The sequence below is a fragment of the Balearica regulorum genome, chromosome 27 (assembly GCF_011004875.1).
Source record: "Balearica regulorum gibbericeps isolate bBalReg1 chromosome 27, bBalReg1.pri, whole genome shotgun sequence".
NCBI lineage: Eukaryota > Metazoa > Chordata > Aves > Gruiformes > Gruidae > Balearica > Balearica regulorum.
In genome coordinates this window covers 740223-766492 of record NC_046210.1, presented here as the reverse complement: position 1 = coordinate 766492, position 26270 = coordinate 740223, and the positions used below count along the sequence as shown (strand labels likewise).

The window sequence follows — 26270 nt, the reverse complement described above, 5'->3', positions numbered from 1 at the left end:
GAATTTATTGTATTGGTTTCTGTTCTCTCCTTACAGATGTTTCAATTTAAAGTTGGGAAAATAATTTTCATGTTGGATTTGAGTCATGATGCTTGGCTGACATTTACTTGCCTCATGGAGCTGACCTAAATTTTGATCAGTATTACCTCGTCTGGGAGCTGGTCAGCCCAGTGCTGAACACCCACAGCTCTTGGTCACTGCTGCCGTTCTCATGGGGGCTTATGGGCACTGTCACAAGTTTACTGCCTGTGAGCCATGGAGAATTTGAGTTGGTCTTCAGAGCAGGGGAAAGGCTGCTGCATGCGAGTAACAGCTTGAGCAATTTTAGCTCCGTATGGAAATAAACTGTATCCAACTCTAGCATGCTCCTCACGCCTTGCAAGCAATCTGCCAAGCCTGATGCTGAAGTATTTGTGTAAATTGCTGTTCACGCGTAAAGTGGTTAAAGGCAGCACCAACCCTTACAAAGACAAACTGCTTCATTTAAGTTTGGTTTAAGTGAAGAAAAAAAAGTGATTTGAAATCACAGTGCAACTCTGAGGATGCACTCAGTTATGCTTTCGTAGATCAGATTAAAAACTTAAGTTTGAACCCTATGCTGAGACTTGAGAAGTGGCTGTTGTAGATACTCCTAGGATGTTTTAATGCAAAGGTAAACAGCTTACCTTAAACTTGTGACATTTTATTTGGAATTTTGGGCTCCAGAACAATTTTGGAGAGGGAGGTGTGACTGCAAAGGGAGGGCAATGACATTGCTTTGCTAACACTTCAGAGTGCACCTGAGTAGTTACAGATCATTAGTCTGCACAATAACTTGTACCATGGACAAAGCCAAGCTTGTGCAGAGATACTGGAGAGCATCGGCATCTGTTGCCTTCCTCCATAGCAATAGCTTGCTGTGGAAGAGCAGTGACACCTGTGTGGTTGGTTTAAAGTGAAAAGCTGAGATGGCATAATTGTGAAGTGAATGCAGAGTGTAATGCTGAGTTAAGCATTTATGTGAGAACAAGTGCACTCTTTGTCTCACGCTTTCAGATTTGTGTTTCTGTAGAAACAAGGTCTGAGATACTTCATGACATTTTTTTCTGTCTTTTAGATTTTGAAGAAATCCTGCATAGAAATTCTGGCAGCAGAGCCTTCCAGTATATGTGCAGGGGGTAAGTATAAATTGAGGTCCTTGGTGTTTGTGTTGCCTAAAATACGTCTTTCTGTCCATCTCTAATTGCTGGAGAGTGCAGAAAGTACTAATTAACTGGAGCAAGCAAACTTTCACTTTTTTGGTGAATTTCTTCTTCACCTTACAGTAGCTTGAACATTTCCCACTTCTGCCCAATGATATCAAATGGTATTTTCTTACAGAAAAGACTTGAATTTGACATCCTTGCCTGTTTTTCCGTCAAACCAGTTGGTCTGACTTGGACTGTGCCAAATTTGAAGTAGATGTGCTGCAAAATTAGAAACCAAATCAGAAAACAAAGCTTGGACTAGTTTTAGAGTTTTGCAAATTCATCATCTCTGAGGATTGTTGGGGGAAGTGCTTCTTAAACTAGCACAGAACTCAAATAAACACACACTGATCTAATGGCTTCTAATAGCCTTTGAATATTTCTTAGGCATTTAAGGCTGATACAGTGACTGAGGGCTAGAATTTAAACATCATTCAGCTGACTTGTGTGAATGGTACTGCCCCTTTTTTGTGTGCTTGTTCTAATATGGTTGTGCTACATACACTCTGGCAAGCATTTCTGCCTTCAGTAGAACCCAGCCTTTTTCAAAGAAAGCTCAAGAACCATTTTAGCTTCTTCCATCTGCTTCCCGTGAATTCTTCACATTTTATGAAGTGTATCCAAACTGTTTGTTGAATGTGTAACAACTCATTAAGTAGAGAGGTTGGGAGCAGAGCTGAGGTTTGTAGAGAAGGATGAGTCCCTGACAACTTCTGCATCTTTCTTTTTCTTAAATCAGTAGTCCAAATAAGAAAGCCCGTTATCATTACTTCTTTGGTTTTGCTTCCAAAGCTGCTGCTTTAATCATCCTTCCTGGAGCAACTGCCTGTATACCTAAACATACATAGGTAGTCATATTTTCCTAGCAGGCACACGACACCAGGCTAAATGCCCAGTAAGTACCAGACATCAGTTTTGGATTCCATGTGTGCCCCTACGGTAATCTTGGATTTTGAATCCAGGATGGCATAATTGACATGAATTATTGTGTTTGGTCATCTATTTCTCATTTTCACTGGCCATTTAAATAGCGCCTCTGTTAAAAAAGGCTCCAAAACACGGCTCTGTCTACTTTAGCGTGGTAGATGATTGTTGTCATGACAGTCTCTGATATAGTGCAGAAATTCCTTTCCTTGGGAAAGGAAATGAAATTGTATGAACATTCAGACCTACTTTATGCACAGATTTTTTTTAAATATATGTACATACTTATACAAGTGATAAACAATAATGCTTATGTAATGTTGTAAGCCAGAAGATGACTTATAACCATCTTTAACACTTTCTAATGTGCTTGTCAGCTGCCTATACATTTTATCACTGTGTTCATTGTGTCTTAATGAGAATGTAGGGGTAATGTACAGCTGGCTCCAGCAGAGAGGAAATGTAGAGGGGTTTTGTATAAACCATTCACATTGGAATTTGGCCAGTACTTCACAGAGGAGCAACGTTAACCTTGAAAAATACCAACAGTTATTTAGATGCTCGATTCTAGGCCTCATCTCCAAGTTTCGGCAAACACTCCATTGCTCTCAAATTGCAGCTAATTTCATCACTTAGGACTTTGAGGCTAGTGAAGTGCCATTGAATATGAAAGTTATGTGCATTAGTGTCTTTTTAAAATAAATTTTTGCAGGTTTAGCTCTGATACCTTGTGTTTTCTTGTTTCTGTGCACATCCTTGAAGAGTGGTGGTGGCTTTTGCTTTTTTGTGGGTGGCTTTTTTTACTGGAAGGAGAGAACATGAGGGCTATGTGTTACCTGGGGCCACTCTTGCACTGCAGACTGGTCCCAGACACTTGAGTAATGAATTTCAGCAGCAACACATAATTCTGAAATGCCAGTTTCTTGATTATTTGGTTTTGCATCAGTACAGATGTTCAGGGTGCATACTGTATCTGTTCATCTCATCTCAAGCAGAGACAGGATCCCCATGGTTAATCTGACATCACTGATACGCTGTTCTTTGACTGTACTTGAACTCTCATTCCCCAGCAGTTGAGACTTCTGTGATTCCCCTTAAGTATTCATCAGCCCTCACATTCCAGAACAGAGCTCCTCTCCCCCGTTCTTCCCAAATACTCTTGGACAACACATAATGGGCCTGTGAGGCAGCTTCCCTGACTACATGTGGTGGGATGATTTGCAACTTGGCTGTAAATGAGTGGGACCTGGAAGAGGGCCCAGATTCCAGAGCAAATCTGCTTTTTTTGACAAGTACAGTGTGTGAATCCTTAAGGGAGATGATAGAAGATGGGGACTGTAAAGTGCAAGGCAAAAACTTTGAATGTGCAAAAACTATTTTCTTTGTTGCTCCTGGGAATTTTAAAACCAGGGTGATGTTTCTGATGCACTGTGATTACTCCTGCATTGTCTTAGACAGTGAAACGTTTTGTGTTCAAACCACATTCACCAGCGAAACATCAGTGGGGATTATCTGAGTGCCTCTCCCAGATAGTAACAGGAATTGTGGGGGCTGTTTCCTTCACCATGGGGAACTGCAGAGTTTGAGTTCCTATGTCTGTTGCCAGAACTCTTCTGGGACTATGGCCCTGTTTCAAAATCTGAAAGTCTGAAAATGGTGCTTTCCTTGCAAGGCAGTCTTAATGCTGGTGGCTGCAGGAAGTTCATAAACCTTTCCCAGTACTAGGTTCCAAAGTTGGAATAACAAGGAACAGTAGAGAGTGGTCTGAAAGACTTGTGGAGAGATGATCTCATTGCTCAGCCCTGCTTGTTCCAAAAAGGACTGTGCAGTTCAGTGCTCAGGCATAGGTGACTGTCTTTGATGCTTTCTGCTTGCACTGCAACTTGCAGTGACCTTGTAGAGTTGATCTGGAAGAATAACAAAGACAATGACTTGGGGAAATGCCCACAGACTGAGACCATAGCCTTAGTCCAGAGACTAGAAAGCTGATCAGTTGATGAAATGCCCTGTTGTTGTATGGAAATGCGTCCAGCTGGGGCCTCATAGTCATTGTACAGGCTAGTAGGGCAGGAGGTGACAAAACTCATGGCAACTGATACAATTTTGCAGTTACCTAGGAAAGTAGCACTTAAACTTCTCCAAGTCACTAAAAGATTTTTTTCTTTCCATGGAAAGATACTTTTGCCTTTCTTCACCCAAAACTTTCTGCTATTTAAAATGAGACCCTGGGGAGGGGAAAGCTCATTGTCTCTGAAGCTTAATGTTTTCACTGCAGGTCAGTTAAAATGTTTCTGTTATGTATTATTTCCTGTTTCTAAAAACTTGAGTTGAAACTTTGTAGGGAGAGAGTGGAAGTTCAATTTTTAACAATTTTTAAACTTACTTGTTAAACTGCAAATTTTGACTCGAGATCTCAAGTGCAAGCTTGACATACGTGCGTTATCTAAATGACCATTCTTTGCCTCACTACGTATCAATAATCCGCTGTCTCTTTTGCTACAGAGTCGTTTCAGGTGGTTGTGAGAGGAAACGGATTTCGACATGCCCGTAATGTTGACAGAGTGCTCTGCAGTTTCAGGATCAACGACACAGTTACTCTCAGTAAGTTGTTTTGATTTTTTTTTTTTTTTCACCGACTCTGTGCTGGCAGGCATTTTCTTGCAAAACATTTTGGATCTTCAGGTATACTGACTGTGAAGGTAATAATTATGGGATGAGGAGCTATTAAATTTGCAGAATGCAGAAGAGATGACTTTTTTTGAGGGAAATTGCTGGTGATGTTGTGTGCTGCAACTGTGACAGCAAATATGTGAATAGGTAATCTTGAGCAGTGGAGGGGACAAAACATAGAAGACAAACTTGCCTGTAAAGAATATCTTGCTGGGTTAAGTATGTAGTGAGATCAGGTCTGTTTCTCTCCTCACCTACGTTTTGTGGTATTTAGCAGGCTTGGTCATACAGCTTAAATAAACGCTGTTGTTGGAAGCTGTATTGGAGCAGTGGCTAAGGCATTACTTCCTTGGATGCAGCTGGGAAAGATGTTTCCTTTACAGAGTTCACCAAGCAGAATGACTGAAGTAAGAGAAGCAAATTAGACCCTGAGTGTCTGGTCCTCTTGTGAAGTGTACTGAGAGCCTTTTAGCTGGAAGAACTAATGATCCTATTGTTCTCATCTGACATGCCTGCAAACCCATATAAGGAACCAGATAGCGTAACTCATAGCTAATACCACCAGTGACAGTAGAATTCATCTTTTCTAACATGCAATCTATTCGGAAGCTGCCTGATTGTTTGGAGGTGGTCCTGATGCTTTTGAGTACAAAATAAATGCATGAATTAGTTTCTTACATGTGGAAGTCTAATGTCTCAATGGATGTGCTCATGTTTTGAGCATCTGCATAGTTTGCTCTTCAGAGCAGAGGAACAGTTTGCTAAGGCTGTTTGCCTCATGAGGAATGTCAACGAGCAGTCAGGGCAGGTACAGGACAATGAGTGGATGTGACTTGTCCTCAATGGGGTTTGTACTGTTATGCTGGCCTCCTTTGTAGAAGGCAGGTTCTGGCATTGCCAACTCTTGTGTTACTAAGCAGAAAGCTTAGCTGGCTCGGGTTCATGTTTGCTTAGTTCAGTTACGGTGGACGTTGAGCGCATGAAGAGCAGAAGCTTGAGGGCTAAGTGTCCAGGGAGGAGTAGGTGGCATTGGAGGGGGAAATAGGGAAGGAGAGGGATATGAGTAAAAGCACTGGGGTTGGGGGATATAGTGAATTCACTGCTTTGGAGGCATCCCCATGCAGCCCAGAGATGAGTGTTGGAGACGTGTGAACAAGTGAGGAGGTGGCTTTCAAAAAAGAACAGGAGAGGCAGCCACAGAGTCATGCATTTCCTTTTAAGGTCCATAAAATTGGACCCAAACATGGCATGTGGCCAGAACTCCTTAAATCTGGCTCATGGCTGCATTTGTGTTGAACCATGTTTGGTTTCTCCCCAGAGTTCAGATCCCAAGTTTTGTTTGGATCATGTATGTTACAAAGTCTCTTCTAGTTCTCTAGAGCTGGACAGGAAACCTTCCCTTCTCTTTCCACCTGGAAGGTTTCAATGGAAATGAAATTGCTCTTCAAATATTTAGAAGTTTTATTTTCTGAAGCCATGTGGTGCAAACCTAAAAGCCTTTGGGTTTCGTTGCTGGAAGCTGATAGTTTCATAGAATGGTTCATAGAGTGGTTTGGGTTGGAAGGGACCTTAAAGATCATCTAGTTCCAACCCCCCTGCTGCAGGCAGGGACACCCTCCACTAGACCACGTTGCCCAAAGCCTCATCCAACCTGGTCTTAAACACTTCCAGGGATGGGGCCTCCACAACCTCTCTGGGCAACGTGTTCCAGTGCCTCACCACTCTTAACAGTAAAGAATTTCTTTCTAACATCTAATCTAAATCGACCCTCCTTCAGCTTAAACCCATTACCCCTTGTCCTGTCACTACACTCCCTGATAAACAGCCCCTCACCAGCTTTCCTATAGGCCCTCTTCAGGTACTGGTAAGCCGCAATTAGATCTCCCTGGAGCCGCCTTTTCTCCAGGCTGAACAATCCCAACTCTCCCAGCCTGTCCTCATAGCAGAGGTGCTCCATCCCTCCAGTCAGCTTTGTGGCCTCCTCTGGACTCGCTCCAACAGCTCGATGTCTCTCCTGTACTGGGGCCCCCAGAGCTGGGCGCAGTACTCCAGGTGGGGTCTCACAAGAGCGGAGTAGAGGGGCAGGATCACCTTCCTCAACCTGCTGGTCACACCTCTTTTGATGCAGCCCAGGACACGGTTGGCTTTCTGGGCTGCAAGCGCACACTGCCAGCTCATGTTGAGCTTCTCATCAATCAATACCCCCAAGTCCTTCTCCTTGGGGCTGCTTTCAATCCATTCCTTGCCAGCCTATAGTCGTGCTTGGGATTGCCCTGACCCACATGCAGGACCTTGCACTTGGCCTTGTTGAACTTCATGCGGTTCACATGGGCCCACCTCTCCAGCCTGTCCAGGTCCCTCTGGATGGCAGCCCTTCCCTCCAGCGTGTCGACCACACCACACAGCTTGGTGTCGTCGGCAAACTTGCTGAGGGTGCACTGATCCCACTGTCCATGTTGCCAACAAAGATGTTGAACAGTGCCGGTCCCAGTACCGACCCCTGAGGAACACCACTCGTCACCGTTCTCCACTTGGACATTGAGCCGTTGGCCACAACTTTTTGAGTGCGACCATCCAGCCAATTCCTTATCCACCACGTGGTCCATCCATCGAATCCATGTCTCTCCAATTTAGAGACAAGGATGTTGTGCAGGACAGTGTCAAATGTCTTGCACGAGTCCAGGTAGATGATGTCAGTTGCCCTTCCCTTATCCACGGATGCTGGAACCCCATCATAGAAGGCCACTAATTTTGTCAGGCATGATTTGCCCTTAGTGAAGCCGTGCTGGCTGTCACCAATCACCTCCTTATTTTCCATGTGCCTGAGCATAGTCTCCAGGAGGGTCTGCTCCATAATCTTGCCAGGCATGGAGGTGAGACTGACTGGCCCATAGTTCTCTGGGTCTTCCTTTTTTCCCTTCTTAAAAATAGGGGTTATGTTTCCCCTTTTCCAGTCGGTGGGAACTTCTCCGGACTGCCAGGACTTCTCAAATATGATGGAGAATGGCCTGGCCACTTCATCTGCCAGTTTCCTCAAGACCCACAGATGCAACTCATCAGGTCCCATGGACTTGTGCACCTTCAGGTTCCCTAGATATTCTCGAACCTGATCTTCTCCTACAGTGGGCAGTTCTGCATTCTCCCAGTCCCTGCCTTCTGCGACCTGGGCAGCGTGGCTCAAGCGTTTGCCAGTGAAGACTGAGGCGAAGAAGTCATTGAGTACCTCAGCCTTCTCCATATCCTGGGTAACCAGGTCACCTGTTTCATTCCGGAGGGGACCCACATTTTCCCTCATCCTCCTCTTATCACTGACATACCTATAGAAGCTTAAGTTTGTAGCATTCTTAGTTTGCATGTCTGCTTTTTTCAATTAAAATGTGAATATCCCATATCAAACATATACTTTGGGTGAAAATTTCCACTACTTCAAGTTCAAGAGAAAAGTTAGTGGAGGATTTTTCAAGCAGTTGTATTTTATGCTAAGAAATGCATGGAATAATAGAAGTTATAGGAGTCAAAGACCACTACCCAGCATGGCAGAAGCCCCAAAAGTTGCAAGATTTGGGAGTGCCCATGTCACCCTTCTGTAGCCTGGCCTTATTGAAGTCCCAAACATCCCTCAGAGCAGATATCCCTTTGAGAGACTTGTGCTGTTGATGATCTCTAAAGCAAGACTGACTGGGTCAATGTGAGCAGCACTTTAGTTTTAGGACCGCCGGGGCCAGATTTGCAACCTGTGTAGGGAGGGGATAAGAGCTAGGTGTGGTCTTTCCCTACTGCAAGGACATCATTATTCTATTTCCCCAAATTGCTTTCCATTTCTTCTATAAATCACTTTCAAGAACTACACAAGCACAAAGGTTTTTGAGCATGAGTTGTGAAGGCCTGAAAAATTTAGATCTTAGCCTTAATTTGCACTTTTTATTAGGAGTTTTAAAATCAATCTGTGTCTTGAAGAGAAAAAGTATTGGAAGCTGTATATGAAATGAGTAAACTCTACTACCACTGGTTTACAGATGAGGGAACTGAAGTCACAATACTGAAGGTAGCTGCTCCAAGTGAGCTAATTGCAGACAAGCGTGCAGATGTCCTGACACCCAGCCTAGTATCTTCTGCTGTTTTATGGGGCCTCTTCAGAAGCTAGAGATTTGGTGCAGGTCCCCTTTCTCAATTGCCTCTTCTTCATTTCTGCCTCTGTATGCATCCAACAACTGTCCTTCTTATAGCCCCCTCTGCACTGAGCCCAGGACAGGACTCTGAGCCCGAATGGAAGGTAATAGTTGCTACTGTTTCTGCCGGCTTTGTGAGGGCGGGAAGTGATATTAATGCTATCCTCCTTTTCTCTCTTATGTAAAGTCTTTTCAGCACTTCATTTGCCATTCCACTTTTTCCTCCAGAGAAGACTACTTATTGCCTTCTTGTCATTAGCTTGAAAGTTACCTCTGTTACCTGAGGCTATGCTAGCTGTGACCTGCTGTTGCATCCCAATTGCTTCTCAGCTTCCTCGGAGCTGGCTGGCTCTGGAGCGAGGCATTCATTCCTGGAAACATCCTAAAGTCTTCACAGAGCTAAGAATGTCATCCATCAGCTTTCCACTATTCAGTGTGTCCCGTCTATGGAGACACAAAAACATCCAGTGTTGCCGATGGAAGGAACTGTTTGCAAGGGTTACTTCACTCCCAAACACTGTGACCTGGTGTTGGTGGGGGTGAGGAGGAAGACTCCTTCCTCTCTTTTTGTGTGCTGACTGCTTGTCTAGCCGAGTGATTTATTAGAGTAATTTCATAGTAGCTTTCAGAAAAGATCAGCTTATCTTAGTGCAATCCATGGGCTTTTTTTGTTTGAAGCCATCTTCCTGTGTCCACAAAATGACTGTGGAAAATGAAGATAAAGGCCAAATATGTTCCCTGCCTTCTGACCTGATGCATTTGTTGTGTCCTGAATCGATGTATAGGGGAAAAGTGAGCTCATTCTGCCTGGCACTGCACCAAGACTTATCAGTTCACTTTGCACAGCACTAGATCATTTGATACTGTGACCTGGAAGCAAGAGGCCATAAACTTAATTTCTGAGTTCAAACTGTTCCCCCATTGAGGGAACTGAACAGTTGCTTGTCAATGTTCTCAAAGCCAGGTCTCCTGGTGGAAACTGGCACAGCTCTGTTAAGTTTAAGTTGCTGTATGTAAGAATCTCAGTGTTTTGCTTTACTGGAACCTGCAGCTCCAGCCTGCATTTGCAGTGTGCCTTTGTGGCACTTAGCTGCAAACAGCTTAACGTAAGAGTTAACCAAATGAGAATTTTATGGAAACCTTATGGAGACTGGATAGCTCAGCTGTTCTTGTTTGCTTGAAACCTCTCAGCCTCTGATTGTATCAGGGATGGAGGTATTTTTAAAGATAATACAAAGCCAACAGTTCCTGAAACCTTAACTTATCCCATATGAGATGTTGACCAGCACAGCTAGGACTTTCTGAGGTTAAGGGCATGAGCTAATAGATTTTTACTGGGATTATTGGCAGAGAAAAGTGGCAGGTGAAGAGAGCATCGACTCGTAATGTTCATAGCTATGGGATTAAAAAAAAAACATCTGTAGAAACCATGAAGAGTATTTGGCTAAACAGAACTGTAATCAGACGCATGTTCAACAGCAGGGTGTTTTCTGCCAGCAGCAGGACCTAGGAGAATTGGTTTCAGACTGCAGAGAGTTAAAAGTAATTACCCAGTGCAGTGACTTATGACTGCTTTGTGGTGCTAAAATGTCTTTGTCTGCCCAGATTGTGCAGGGTCCAGCAAAGATAGTTCTGGGCATAGAGGCGAGCTCTTTCCTAGGCAATTTAAAACTGAATAGAGAGATGAAAGAATTGGTGAGGAAACATAAGCACCACAGCAGAGGTGGGGCTAGATCTTTTGCATTCTAGTGAATGCTCTGGATACTTGGCCAAAACTGATCCTTTGCACAAACTAGCCTCATTTTTAATTTGCTTTCCTCTCAGCACGAAGTACCAGAAGTGAGGGAAAATAAGACAAAGACAATGGGAGCAGGGCTTTGCCAGGTATCAGTGGAGAGTGAGCTGTATAAAGGAACTGTGTCCCAAAACTGCCAAACAAATGCCTTCTAAAAATTGTTTTCTGTTTTGAAAGCCTAGCAGGTTTCTCCATTTCCCCGTCCTCCCTTTTTCCTGGCAGCACAGTACTTTTTTTGCAATATTTTTACTTTCTTACAGCCTGGTCTCTCTTAGCACAGGAATGCTTTACTTTGCAGTTTGACTCTCTAATCCCTGATTTCCCCACTTGGTCATGTCACTTTAACCCTCCACTGAATCTTTTCCTTTTATTTTCTTATAGTAGCTTTTCCCTCTTTCCACTGTGGTACTAGACAATGTCCATCACTGTGTACAAACTCCATCAGGTGTTTTTGGGAGTGTGACCTTTATGAAGGTACGCCTCTAACTTTTCCTAGGTGAAAACGCACACCAAGGTGAGCTTGGCATCCTATTTTGAAGGGCGGCCCAAGTCATTGCTTGACAAAGAATATAAAACCAGGAGAAACGTTCACACTTCCCTCAAATGCTCTCCTAGCCTCCAACAAATTGCAGTGTAGGAACTTTTGAAACAAGATTCCTGTGCATTTGCCTCCAGCAGACTTCTCTGCAGCTGTCCAGGACAAGTGTGGAGGAACAAGCACAGAGCAGCTGGAAAACTTGGGCTGAGTGAGGAGGAGAATCTCTGTGCAACGTGGAGTGTTTTACCAAGCTCACTTATTTATACTGTATGCTGCTGGGGGACCAAGGTGGTCTCTCAGTGTGACATTAGTGTATCTGTGCGCATGACAGAGCTTATGGTAACAGCTCTGAGATTGGAGATGTTGCAGTGCTGGACCAAGCCTCCTGCCTGGGAGTGACACTATTGTACTGAAGCATGTGCTGCTCTCCTGAGCTGCCAGTTGTGAGCATGAGCAAATTAATAGTGTGGTGCTTCTGTTAGTAGTCTTGAAGCTATGTGTGCTTGTTGAACAGAATTGTATGCACAACAGATGAACCCATCAGAGAAAAGGCAATTCCTTCCAGATCCCTTCTCTCCATCTAGAGATTGTTATGAATGTGATATCATTGTTCTGTGCTTATCTGTCTCTTCCCCCCATCCCCTAACTCTGCTCTGAATGGCTTTGGCACTCAAAGCTCATGTGTCCCTACACAAAGCAGAGCAATTATAGCATGATCTCAATGTGGTTTTCATTACAGCATTAACAAAACATTTCTTATTTATGGGTCTTTCTCGTTGGCAGTTTCTTTAGCTCAGAGAGTGTTCCAGTGTCTTTCTACATTCCTATTTCCCCACAAAATGGGTTTGAAATAAAAACTTTGCTTGCAGAGTTGTTACAAGGAGTGGCATAAGAGGAGTCAGCCAGGATGAACAGAAATTGTGCTTTGGTAGGCAGTGCAGAGAATTATGGAGGTATCTTGTCTCATCTGAGGTGACAAAGGGACAATGGAAGTGTTCAGGCTCGTGCTGGCTCAGAGCTGCCCATCTTGAGTGGGCTGTGGTAAACAGAATAGTTGCCCGAATACAGATGTTCCTGAGGGAGTCTTTTGTTAGAGCAGCCAGACTCCCACCTCAATTTGGCTGTAGTACTCTAAATGACCAGAGTCTTCTCTAGTAACAGAAGACTGGGTCAAAACGTTTTCTGAGATGTACTTTAGTTGAACGCAAGTCATAAATACAGGGATAACAGAAGGAAATTGTTAGTCTGTGATCTATGGGAAGTTTGGCAAACAGCTTTTGCAGCCCTTTCTGGACTAAAATATTGCTGATATTGCTAGTGCAACAATCAGCACTTGTGATATTGTGGTGGCAATTTGAAAATGTGCTTTCCTAAACCCTTCTGTAAGGGATCTTTGCAGTTAGTTTTCAGTATGCTGGTCAGTTCTTGGATGAACCATTAACCAAAGAAAAGGCTGCTAATTTTAGCTTAGTTATATGGCTAAAAGTACTACAGTCTGTCTTGGTTGCCTTCTTTGGGTTTTTTGTACCTCTCTTTTATTGAGGTTTGCTCTTCTGTGTTAAAACATCATGCATATAGTGAGGCTTTTATTATTATGGTTGGGAAGTACTCCAAGTCCTGGCTTGCCAAAAAGTTACACCCTGCTAATGGCAAAAGAAACCATTCACTAATGCTGGGAATGATAGATTTTACAGGCTACAGATAGTTGTTAAGTAGTGTAGGAATGCTGGGTAGCGAATTACAGGAATTTGAGCAGTAGAAAGTACCTTGTTGTGAAAGGGCACCCACAGAAAACAGATGTATTTTTGTGATACGTTTGACCCTTATCTATTTCTGCACACTGCTGTGAATGGCTTATGCCTCAGGACTCACTGGTTTTAGTTGCCCACGAGTGCAGTGTCCTGTGGGGAGGTTTTTTTTATACAGTGAGAACCTTATTTTGCTTGATGGAGTGATTAGAGGTGCATAGGTAAGAAGCAAATTGTGCCCATTACTGTGGGCGGACTTTCTCAAAAGTGAGGCATTGCAATATTTCCTGAAGATGTCCAAGCTCTGCCCTTGACTGGCGTCTGAGATGCAATCAAGGCCTGGGCATCCTTTCTATAAAATTGGCAGAGGAGGCAAAGTGATTTCTTCATGGTTACATAGCCAGCTAGCGGCCGAGCTGAGAACAGAAATCACTTCCTGGGCAGCAAAGTCAGCAACATCGAGTCGAGCACTCCGCCCCCTGCCTTCCACAGCTCTTCCACTAGTATTGTCAGCTGAGAGGAGTCCAAACCACAAAATTCAGATTTTGGCACGAGATCTAGAGTTTGGGAGCATTTGGGCCCATCTCTTGCTGCACAGGAATACAGCAAGTTTTTGCTGTAGCAGACAAGAAAAGGGACATTCTTTCAAATGCATCCTGCAGATACAGATGGAATAGCAGATGAGAAGTGTTGTTTTGTTTGGTTTCCCTATGTAAGTTTTCCAGGAAGGAGTCAGATGGCCAGAGTTATGCAAACCAAATGGATCTTCTTTTGTTTAGAGCAAAGGAAAATAGTCACTCATTTTTGTGGTGAAACACAAACATTCTCCAAACAAAATAATCTCTCTCTGTAGCCAGCCTGGCCAGCCATGAGTCCCCTCTTGGGACTCCGGGTCTGATAAACTTTCTAGAGAGGCATAGACTTTAATGTGAGTTGGGGGTGGGAAGGGAGAGAAATAGAAACAAAAACTAATGAGATCTAAGTAAAAGGCCTTGCAAAATTAAGCCAGCCTTTGTTTTAGTGAATGCTGGCATGGAGAATTCTTTGGCCTTTGCTGCCAGTGTTAGCAAAGGAGAAAATAAGACATTGGTTTTCATTGTCCTGGCATGTGTGCACTGAGACAATGTCATAAATTTATGGGAGGTAATGATACCTTCATATATCAGGGTGAGAACAGAACTGTAGGGCCAGATTCACCACCACTGTGCATCTGCCTTGCTTGTGCAAAGTGGGAAATGCTGCTGGTTTGATTTGGTAAACTCCATTGCAAAACAGAGTGCCTGTATATGATGCAAGCTCATGGTAAATGCAGTGCCTGTGCTGTTGGCGACAGGAAGTGAGGTATGCGCGTGGTATCGCTACATTGCATGCTTTAAATGCCTATTTGTCTGCCTCTCTTCTAATGAGGAAGTTATCTTCCAGATAGTATGGGGCTAGCAAAGGAATACTCTGCCCCTAATATTTAGCCTAGTGGAAATGTTCGTATGCATTCTTGCACTGAGGCTGCGGGAAAATGGCGATAATATGGTACTTTCCAGGCTAACAGCAAGAGCAGGGGTCTAGAGGGATCACAGAAGCTTGGCGAGTGGTCTCAGTAGGTGAGCCATGAGGCAGAAGTGAAGCCTGTCTGTGAAACTGTATGGCTGACTAAAACGTTTCACTTTCAGCTGTTCGCCTGTGTTAAACAGTCCTTAACAAAATAACTGCTGTGGGTAACCCAACAATTCAAGTGTGTGTATATAGTGTGTATATAAGCATGGGATTTGCTGGAAGCTGGAAACATAAGGAAAACAACAGTGAAGACTACAACTTTTCATTACCATTTACTTTTTATTAATGGAGTGTAAAAAATAAACATTCCCTAACCTGTCTGAGGAAATAATCTTTTATATTGCTGCCAAAGCAAAGAAATACTCTAGTATGATATAGGGATTATAATGTGTGATAGGAATTACTAGAGCAATATTACTGCTTTCTAAAATTTTGTATTCAGTGGAAACATCTCCTTTAGGAATGTCTGGGAAAGAATGATTGACTTGGTGAGTCCTTCTTATGCATGAGGGGACAAACTCTTGCAGTCTGTATCTCTTATGCCTTCTCCAGTGCAGTAAAATGTGCTGAGTGACCCTGCTTCTGAGTGAACCCTGCTGAGCTAACCACTGAGAATGGGGCCACGATCAATACTGCTCAGTTGCTGTCGCCCTATGCATTATTAGACATCATCCGTGTGAACAAATTTATCTCAGCAGCCAAGTGAAGAATGAACAAGGCTCACAGCTGATGAAGAAATGACTTTAGAGGAGGTTGCCACGTTCTCTTTGGCTTGTATCTCTTCATGGCTTTTCCTTTCCACTGGCACCTTAAATGGAATTGCAACTTGCACAAGTTTCCTCAAAAACAAAAGACCAGACAGAATAGCTCAACTCTTCATTAGATTGCTAAACAATTTGGTTAAACTTTTATCCTTGCTCCTTTCCGTTCCCTGTTGCTGACAGTGGTGCACTGAACACTATAACCTTGCTTCCACGTTGCCAGTGTTAATTAACTTCCCAGGGTGCACATAAGTGCACTATGCAGTTGTGAAGAGACTATAGACGGTTAGAGACCCCAGCTTTGCTGTCTGTATTTCAAATAGCAAAGCAAGGTGGTGATGAATTGTACTCCTGTTTCAAAATGGCCCCATAGAATGAAGGTCTCTTCCACCCATCAGTACATAGAGATAAGATTCGAGATCTGAAATGAAGATGAAATTTGAAACCTACAGGTTTGAGAAGCGAAAGGGAAGGAATCTGTCAGGAGAGGAGGGGCTTTCAAACAAAATGAAAACTTTAACCGGAAAATTTTAAGAAGCTGGTAATATTTGGTAACAGCTCATTTCAGGTTTATAAGCATCTCTAGAGAAGGTCCTAAGTACAGCTGGTAGAAAATTTTCTGATGCAGTGATGTGCTTCTGGAAAATGCTGACTGAGCAGATTCAATGCCTTCTGTGGGAATGTATGGTTTCGGGGAGGGGGGGAGAATGGGACACACATACACAAAAAAAGCCAGCCAGCCTGTCTACCTGTTTTTCTGGTGGTCTGCCGAATCTCTAGTCAGCTGGCAAATGGGCCGGGAATTTCCTTGGGATCCCCATCTGTCTGGTCACCAGAGATATGGTATAAAGTTCTGATTTAAGTCTAGAAAAGAAGAATATGAGCCAATGTTCCTGTTTCCCAGGCAATTGCCTAGTGATAACTTTCCTCACTCCACTTTTAAAACCATAATCTAATTCAGGTTGGAAGGTTTAATTTAGGTTCAGACAAGTCTGCCTTGAAGTGCAAAAATTTTCCATAATATACAATTTTCTTGACTCAGCTATTTCTGTTTATGTGTAATCAGTTGCAATTCCATCTGGTCTCCTGTGTAGATTGGCTGTGGTAACTTTGACCATACAAAAAGCTTTGCACCTTCAGTTTTGTTGTGGCTCAAATATGTGGCATGATAGATGTCAATAGGACAGAGCAGCTGTGGGAATGGTGAAGGTGCTCGGGGCAAGATGTGAGAGGGGCTTCTGATTGCCCTGAGGTGTTCGACTCTGCAGGGACACGTAGTCCTCAGCCATTTCGTTGGAGCTGTGGCACAAAGGGCTTTGTGGAATGATGTTTCACAGTGAGAATGATGGCCTGAAAACAAGATAGTTTTCATGAGGGCTCTGCAAAGAAATGAGGAAGGACGGTCAGCTGCCATGCTTTCCCACCTTTCTCAGGGTGTGTGTGTAAGTGTGAGGTGTTGAAATTTTTTTTTTTTTTCTCTGAGGTGCAGGGTATCTGCTGAAACCTTCTATTTACTCTGTAACTCCATGGGCTAAAAGCATGCCTACAGTTACCTCAGAACAACTGCTCAGCAGTAGCTTTTTATCCCTCATACAGTGTTTGATCTTTTTTATGAATCAAGAGTGAGGAAAACCATTATTTAAGCTTCATCTTTAAGGCCTATATTACTGACCAGGCAACAAATCCCAATATTTCTTTTTTTCAGATGAGAAGCCTTTTGTAGTGGAAGATACCTACTTGCTCTGCCCAGCACCTGTGCTACGAGAAGTTGGCATGTATGTTTTCTACTATGTACTCAAATATTTACTTTGGGGGAAAATGAGTCTGCATCATCTGACTATATTATGTTGTTCTTCTATGCATCTAATTCTGGCATTGTCTCTTGTGCTTGGGTTAATTGGCAGTTGTGCATTGGAGCACAGGGAGGGGAGAGAACACCAGCAGTGTGAATTAACCTGCACAAAAGGCTTTTCTGTTGTTGAGGTTTTACCTCAGCCGGCAGCTGAGCACCACGCAGCTGCTCGCTCACTCCCCCCGCAACGGGATGGGGAAGAGAATTGGAAAAGTTAAAGTGAGAAAACTCATGGGCTGAGATAAAGACAGTTTAATAGGTAAAGCAAAAGCCGCGCGCACAAGCAAAGTAAAACAAAGAATTCATTCACCACTTCCCATGGGCAGGCAGGTGTTCAGCCATCTCCAGGAAAGCAGGGCTCTGTCACACATAACGGTTACTTGGGGAAGACAAATGCCATCGCTCCAAACGCCGCCGCCCCCCTGCTTCCCTCTTCCCCCAAGCTCCTTATAATCTGAGCATGACGTCATATGGTACGGAATATCCCTTTGGTCAGTTTGGGTCAAGCTGTCCTGTCTGCGTCTCCTCCCAACAACTTGTGCACCCCCAGCCATCCCGCTGGCAGGGCAGTGCGAGAAGCAGAAAAGGCCTTGGCTCTGTGTAAGCACTGCTCAACAATAGGACCATAGAACAAAAACATCTCTATATTATTAACGCTGTTTCCAGCACAAATCCAAAACACATCCCCATACTAACTACTATGAAGAAAATTAACCTTCTCAGCTGAAACCAGGACATCTGTGCATCAGGAGCGGAGGTTCCAGAGGATATTATCTAGTAGAGGACTGTGGACTAGCTGGCCTGACTTGTTTCTTGCGGGTTGTGTTTTGTTTTGTTTTTTTTTCTTTTTTCAGGGAAGCAGCTCTCCAAGTCAGTATGAATGATGGTTTGAGCTTCATCTCTAGCTCCGTCATCATCTCCAGCACACACTGTGTAAGTTTTGATTCATGTGCCTAACGTGATTCAGTAGGATGGTGGTACTTAGCATCAGATGTTTTTTACACTGGTATTAGGGCTTCCAAGTTGAGTAAGCCTGGTGTGCAAAGGACCTGTTTCCCTCTCTTAAAGGTGAGCTTGTGAGTGTGGTGATATGATATTTTGTGTATCATGTATGCCATAGTGTGGCAAAGCTCTTGAGTTCAGTAAACACCTCAGACTCTGGATCTGCCGTAGAATGCAGACCAGAACAGGACAAGTCTGCCGGTTTGGTTAGCTAGTTTGACATTCTCCACTAAAGTGCTGGTTTATAGCTGGCATCCTTCATCACCGGTAGTGAATTGCTGCACTCAGTCTCTGGTGGAATCAGGCAGAGGACAATGAAACCATTTATAATTCATGGTTTTGCTGAAGATGCTACTCCTGCTAAGTCATGGCTGTTGGGAATAGAGCATGAAATGACTTGTGCTAAAGGAGGTAGTGGAGGAATTCACTTTGAGTTCAGAGCAGTCCTTTGTGCTTCAGTGTGTTCAGCTTTATTCATCTGTGGGAAGACCTATCCTGTACAGGGAATGGTTGAGGCGCTACTTTACTTCTCCTGTGTACTGACTTAAACTCTTTTTTGGGAAGCTAGAGTAGTCTCACCAGAAAGATTTGAAAATCTGTCCATGGCCCGCTTTTCTCCCTGTCTGGTAACATCATGTTTCTATATAGAATAAGTGAAAGGCTAAGTCATCTAACATCTCATTACCAGCAGTCTTCTGTGGTCCATGCAGGCTGATGCACAAGATGAGAAAAGTCTTTTGTGTCTCTTGATCTTGATACTTGTTCAACAAGGACAAGATCATATGGAGAGACAGTTTCCAGAGCTTACATGAGGGGCTATATTCCAAAGCTTACAAAGACTTCCTTATGCCTTAGAAGGGAATTTATTAGTTGGGTTTTTTCATTCAAGTTCCCTTTGCTCACTGGCAAAAATGTATTTGCATGTTGTCAGCAAATAACAGGAATATCTTGCTATGTTTTGCTCATATGAGGCAAGACCTGGGAAATAATTCTTAGAGAAAAAAAATATGCTTTCTTCCAGGGATAGAGTTGTTATTTCTAGGTTATAGGAAATGAAATATCTGTTCCTTTTCTATTGCTTTAATAGCTGTAATGAAACTTTCGTAAATACCTATGCTTCATGGCAGTGCCTACTAACTCAGATGCCTCCATACTTCAAAACTGGATTTGCAGTGCAGCTAAGCAGCCAGAATTGAAATCCAGATCCTACATCCAAACCTAGATGCAGTGACATTCAGTGGCTGCTTTGAAAATTATATCACAGGCTTCACTATTTGAGGAAGTGTAATTGACAGGCATTTTGTCTTTGTAGTAGTGTTTATTTTTTCCAGTTCTTTGTAAAGATGAAACTGCTTACCAAGACTACAATCTTCTTTTGAATTAAGGTTACAAGGGTTCCGGTACTGGAAATAAATACCCATATACAAAATGTGCACCAAATGACTTGTTTAATTGACTTCAGGCCTGAAAGCTAGGTCTGTTTGAAGATCAGCCGTAGTGGAACAGTCAGAAAGCTGTGGAATGAAGTGATGGTAACAAGCAGGGAAAAAACCCTAAGCAATCAGTGCTTTGGGTTTCCTCTCTGTGCTGTATTTCACAAATGATCAGGTTTGGAAAGAGGTCTGGAGTGTTGTCTTCAAAAAAGCTTCCTAGAAGGCATTGGCAGGGACTTAACATGGCAGCCCCACACTCATTTTGATGCAAATGCCTTGAACCTCAATCTCATTGCTCTCCAGAAATGGCTATTTAATGGGAGAAGGAACAAAGTAAGGGGCTTGACAGCCTGATAAGCTTCACCATTTCTTTATTTTCTTAGGTAGCTCCACAACAAAACCTTCCTATGCAACATGTAAATAATCCCTAAATACCCATTTTCCCCTATAAACAATACATGTCCTGTTCTATGAACTACCCATTTTCAAGAGACTATCTGGAGGTAATCCAGGGAAGAAAATTCAATTAAGAGCATAGCTGAAGCAGACAGCTACATTCCCAGCAAGTAAAGACTGAAAATGATCAGGCAGAAAAGTCAGTCAGACTTTGACTCCTAAGTTATGAAGGTAGGTATCCAAAGATCAGAGCAGATAGAGCCTAGCCATTGAACTATCTAATAAGCTTTTTTGTCACCCTAGCTGGCAAAAATTTTAGCATATGTCATGGAAAGGAAATTGGGCCAGTTTCTCATAGGCTAACAGGGCAAAACTGTTTTATACTAGCATAGGTCCCAAGCTTTATTTAATATCTAAAGACTCCCAGCAATGAGGCAGCTAAATAAATAGCTGGTTTATTGAGCAGTGAAAACTCTAGAAGAAAGAAAACACTTTTCATCTTGGTCAGGTCACTTTTGGGGAAGAAACAAGGGATCAAAGCTCTTGCCTTTTCTAGAAGCGCATCACTGCTTCGCTGCTGTAAGTCGGCAAGGCCCAACTCCTGCAATTGCCAGAAGCCAGGAGGGAAGAGCGCTTAGTACTCCTGTACTAAAGTCGTGTTTTCTAACACTGAGTGCCAGCTGCTGAAAATGGGATACTGGGATTTTTTGCCTTACCCAGTGATGTGATCTTTGTGAGGTTGCCAGTTAAAAGTGCTTTTCACAGACTATGCTGCCTTCATATTAAAATACTGAATGCGTGGCAGAAAGTGTTCTGTGCACTTCTCCTGTTTAGGAAATGTCACTGGTTTGTGTTTCTGAATGCAATAATGCACATACCTCTCTAGTATAAACTGACTCACTCTGGGAACAGAGCTTTTGCTTGTCCCACTGTTGCCTCACTGAAGGGATTATTTGCGCTTTTTCCCCTTGAGGTGTAAAATCTACATCATTTCAAGGGAGAGAAAATGTGGGAAGGTTAGGGATGAAGGCATATATCATGACTGACTTTTAATCTCCTTCTTAGTCTGAGACACACTTAACTACATCTCACTTAATATATTAAGTGATCCTACTTGTCAAATCTGTCAATGCCAACTTAGACCTCACTGTCTGAACACTGATTGGGGTTTGGGGTTTTTTGTTTTTAAAGGGGTCATACATGCAGCTAAAAGAGCGTTACAGCTTCTACCTATGCTTTCAAATCTGGGCACTTTGGAATCCACTTGCCGGGACTGCAGGTGTCTGTTGTGCTGTGAGGGACTTCTCATTTCCCCTAGCTTTCTCCTTCCTGAAATGTGGCAGGCTTCAAGGCTTGCAGCCCCAAAAAAGTGCAAAGGGTGTCTGAAATTAAACTGCATGGGTTCTGTTGTATTCTGCCTTTTGCTTAATTGCTTGTGTTTTCCAATATCAGAGTGCAGGCATGACTGCATATGCTTTTTATACCTCCTTTTCCATGGGACTCAAGGAATTGCTGGTTTAGGTTCCCAAAATAAAATTGCCAGAAGTGCTTAAATTTTGTTTTTTAAAGTGAGTCTCCAGGCTTTCCTGGTACTGCACTGCAGTTCTCTCTGTTGAGAAGTAATTGATTTTTCATTTAACAAAAGAAAACAGAAGGTGTGGGAAAGACTTGTAAAGATGCTTTTGTTGTAGACGATCTTTCAACATTTCCATTTTAAAGTACATTTTGGGAAGACTTGCAGTCACATAAGTGATCTCAGCTGGATCAGGTGGAGCAAAATCTCTATTTTTAAAAAGAATCAAAATTCTTCTCAGTTGGCCTGAGGTATGAAACAGCCCATAGGAGGTCTTGGGGGATTTTAATTTGCTTTTCTTCCTCAGGATTTTTAATATGAATTTTTAGAGGCAAGAGAGTTGATTACACATGGGAGGTCCTTTAGATCCTGTTGTGGTAATTATCAGTCCAGAATTTGCCCAATGCATCAGCCAGCAAATGAAACTCCAAATGCAAGATCTGTCTGCTATGTAAAGTATCAGTCAGAACAAAGCTTGACTCCCCAATCCCATGCAGGGGTGGCCTTTGGTTAAAGGTGGAGTTGTCATTTTCTAGAGATGGTGAAAAGCATTGACTGTGGAATTGCATCGGACTGCTTCATTTTCAGAGTGCAGTCTTTACATCAAAAAAGAGTGAAAGAAAAAAGATAGAACCAGGTTAGTAGAGGAGAATTTTTTTTGTTGCTTTTGAATGTGATTCCCTCTCCTACACTCATGTTCCTCGGGAACACTGCTTTTGTTGTGGTTTATCATCTTAGCTTTTCTGCTGGTTTTGGTGGCTCTGAAGTCTAATGGGGAAACTTGGCTGAACAATGCCAGATGCCTTCAAGATGATAAAGTATCAGAGCATATATCTGTCTGTCAGGAGTGGAAAATAAAGGCATGCTGGAGAGAGACCAGGGTATTGCACCCATTGCTTGGAGATTATAAAGCAAGCCTACCCCCATTAATCATGTCCCTTACACGTGATTAGGGGCTGCAGCATACATTCTCACAGATCCCCAAGGGGTGCAGGTTAGGAAGAGGCCTGTACTTCAGAGGGGAAGAAACTAGGAGGGCTGTGTCCTGCTCACCCTCGCAGGGTGCCTGCTGCAGCCCTGGACAGCTGGGCTTGGTAGGCAGGGGCCCGTACGTCAGCAAGGAGCTCTGTGGACAAAAAGGGGGTTTGCTTGTTGACGGAATGCAGTGATTTCCATTTATCTGCCAAAAATGGGCCAGATGCAGGAGCTGTTGTGGTTGGGCAAAGCATTTGTTTTATTAAATTATGGAATGCAGATGAAACCCTCTAGCTTAGGGCAGAATGGTACTGCATGTAAATATCAAGCTTGCTTGTGCCCTCTCTGTTGATGGCCAATGCTATTTTTCAGTCAAAGATTTTGCTGACTGCACACCCTAGACTGAGGATTACTGGCTGGCTTCTGATAAAGCCACTAGCAGTGGCTGGGTTTATTTCAGAAGCAAGAGGGTAACACTGTGTAAATCAGGGGCTGCAGACAGACGTTTAATCCTGCTCCCCGCTAACTTACGTATTACCCAGTTAAATTAAGACAGGGCTGTCCTGAGTGTAATTTAGGGTGTTATTTGGCCAGGACTATGTGACCACTGGCAACTACCCCAACAGAACAGGGGAATGGCTGGAATGAGTGTTCTTAAGGTTTGGAGACAGCGTGCTGTTTATATGCTTAGCTGGGGGGGATAAGATGCCAGCATCTCCACTATGACAAAGCTCAGCTGTCTAGAAGTATTTGATGAATTTGTCTCTTGGCTTGCTTGTCTTGGAGAGTTACTAATTTATTTCTCTGAAGTTGGTTTTTTCAATAACTGTACCTTTAAATAGTGTTTTTCTTTCATTTGAAAGTTCCCCATGGGGGAAGGAATCCCCCCTTCCATACAGAGGGCAACGAGGCCGGGTTGTTACTGCGTTACCTAAGCAAAAGAGCAAAATGGTGCCAGGACAGCCAGGTGACCCCTGCTGCTGGCACAAGGTGCTAAATGGCAACGCTGAATACTGAAGCCTGCAAAGGCTGGGCACACATAGGGGCAGGGCATTGCTTCTAAAGAAATGGCCTTAAGACTGTGGCATCACGCTGACTCAGAGAGAAGCTGGGCTTGTTCCCTTGTGTTCTTTTGGACAAAATAATCTCTTCTCTATAGAACCCCATATGGATTTAAAACCCTTCCCCTTTCCAACCCTTGGAATCATTTGTGACTGCTTGGACTGAGATTTAAGGAGGAGACTACATTCTTTAGGAGGCTTGTCAATGAATCCAGGGCATCTGTTTAGCAATTGGGTCTCCCAGTGCTGAGGGTGGAGGGGCTATTTTGGCTATAGATAATGTTTATTTATCAGAACTTGCCACTATATGTCTCTGTTGCTTGACTCAAATTAGACAGAGGCCCCTTCCTGGGGGGGAAAGACACTGCCACCCACCTTTTGCTGATATTCTTACTTGGTCTTTGTACTGCAGTCACACTTAGGATCTGCCATGCTCCAGGTGCTGTGTAACCACAGAAGACAAAGACAGATTCTGTCCTCAAAGTACTACTGTCGAACTCCTTGCAGCAAGGCTATTTACTTAAATGTTACAGTGCTCTTGGTGTCAGCCAAGCGCTCTCAGCTTTCCAGTGCCTCAGAAAGGTATTATCGCCCAGGGTGGGCTGGGCTGGGCTGTCTGCTTTGCAGGTAAATGAGGTGCTTTTGTTCTCCGTTGCAGAGGTCCATGTGCAGTATGCTAGCAGAGGCCAAAAGTACCCATACTTGAATAAAGCTGTCAGTGATTACAGTAAGGGCTTCAGAAACGATTGGACACATTTAGGTGTGACTTTACAGTACGTGAACAATATATTTTTACATACCATGAAAGACTGACTTCTTGTTGCCATGATCAGTTTCCTCTCTCTTAGTTTTTAATACTGGAATTTTTTCAATGTACCTGCATTTACAAAAGAGACATTAAGGCAGGAAAAAAAAAAAAGAAAAGATTAATGTAGCCTTCTGTCCCAGTCTGGAAGTTGACAACTTACATTGTTACAGGTGTTATTGTGTAGTTGCATACTTTCTATCCTTTATCTGACAGACCAGGATATCTTCATTGGGTAGCAGGTAATTAATGATAACAATTTAGAAAGTAGTTTCATTCTCCTGCTGATGTCAGTGGACCTTTGATAGCTGAAGGCACCAAGAACTATAATTTATTCTCTGCTAAACATAAAAAAACCTCATCTTGAGACAGCAATAGTATAAGGCACAGGACCACAAATGCAATGGGAACTGAGCATCCTGAGCTTCCACTAGTGGTAAGACTTTAAAAAAAAATTGTTTCTTCTTCCTCAGCTATTAGTCTCAGTATACCACCAATTTCATATGCAAAGTTGCCCCACATCAGGCTTTAGTGGTATGAACACAGTGTGCATTGCTTTCATTTGCACCTGTTAATGCCTGGGGAGTGTATGCTTGAAAAAGTATTAGCAAGCGATGGCTGGTGGAGTTGGGAAGCTCTTAAAAAGAGAAGCTCTTCGTGTGTCAGGAGTTTGAAGAACTGAAAGAGGGAAAGTATTAAATGCTGCTTTATGAATGTGTACACATGCAGATGTGCACAGATCAGGTTGCACACCAAGCCTTGTCAGGAAAGGGAATGTACAATAGAGGAAATAATTTACAAGGCAGCATTTAGAGGCAGGAAGTCAGTCCTACTCTGCTGACTGGAGGGCTGCTGCCAAGTTCTTCAGTGCAAAAAGAGAGCATCCCAGAGAGAAGCCAGGATGGGAACTAAAATAAGTCTTTGTTCATTTTCTAAAATGCTCCCAGAAGACGAAAACCCACTAACGACCTCTTGCACTCTCAGACTCAAAACTGGAAGGGAGGTGAAAACTGCAGGGCTGCAGTGGCAGTGTAAAACAAGTCTTCCTGGGTGGCTCTCGATTGGAAGAAGTATCACTAGGTGATATTCCTGTACTCCCTGTATCACCTAGTGAGAAACACATGACGCTTCTCTGCAAGAAGGTGAGACAATGGAGGTACCCACATGTGCTGGGAGAGCACTTCTGTGGCAGATGATTAGATTTGCCTTAGACTAGCATTGATTGAAACTCATTTTTATTTGCCATGTGTATCCAGATCATAATGGATATCTTCCCAGGTCACACCCTGTTCCTTCAGGAGGAGGGCTAGGGGAGTTATGCTTGTAAAAAAGGAGTGCTTTTCAGCTGAGAAGGGACATGTTAGGTCAGGGCAGTTTGGGGGAGCGATTCTATTTGGGAGGCATATGCAGTGCCTAAACTGGGCTGGCCCTTGTGAGCTTGGGTACCATCCAGTCCTGGTAGATTCCAAGCCTTTCTTACCTGAGATGCTGAAGCTCCAAAACAACTCTTGGATGGGAATCAAGGTGGTTAAGCGCACTGCTGGGCAGGTAGCCCTTCCACAGTCCTCAACAGGATTTCAGATTTTGGAAACCAGAGGAGACCTGCTGGTGAGCAGTTGGGCCAAGCCAGTCCTCGGCTGTGGAAAAGGGGCTTCTTGAAACAGTATGTGTGGAGGGGGAGGACGCAGAGACTTACTGCACCTGACAGCAACCCAGGGCAAGAGAAGGTCTTGCATAGGCAGATCAGAGAACCGCTTGTCTTATAATGAAGCGTTTGCCTTGGTGGCAACC

At 43.4% G+C, this 26270-nt stretch overlaps 1 protein-coding gene across 2 annotated transcripts in view; it reads left to right on the top strand.

The window, feature by feature from the left end:
- The window catches only part of ANTXR1 (ANTXR cell adhesion molecule 1), a 108084-nt gene that overhangs the window by 26546 nt on the left and 55268 nt on the right, over positions 1-26270 (top strand). For both annotated transcript variants that reach the window (XM_075736739.1, XM_075736740.1), the window contains exons 9-12: positions 1097-1157; positions 4653-4751; positions 17088-17157; positions 18089-18167. In XM_075736739.1, the coding sequence (XP_075592854.1) occupies positions 1097-1157; positions 4653-4751; positions 17088-17157; positions 18089-18167 (309 nt within the window). The remainder of the gene's footprint in view (positions 1-1096; positions 1158-4652; positions 4752-17087; positions 17158-18088; positions 18168-26270) is intronic.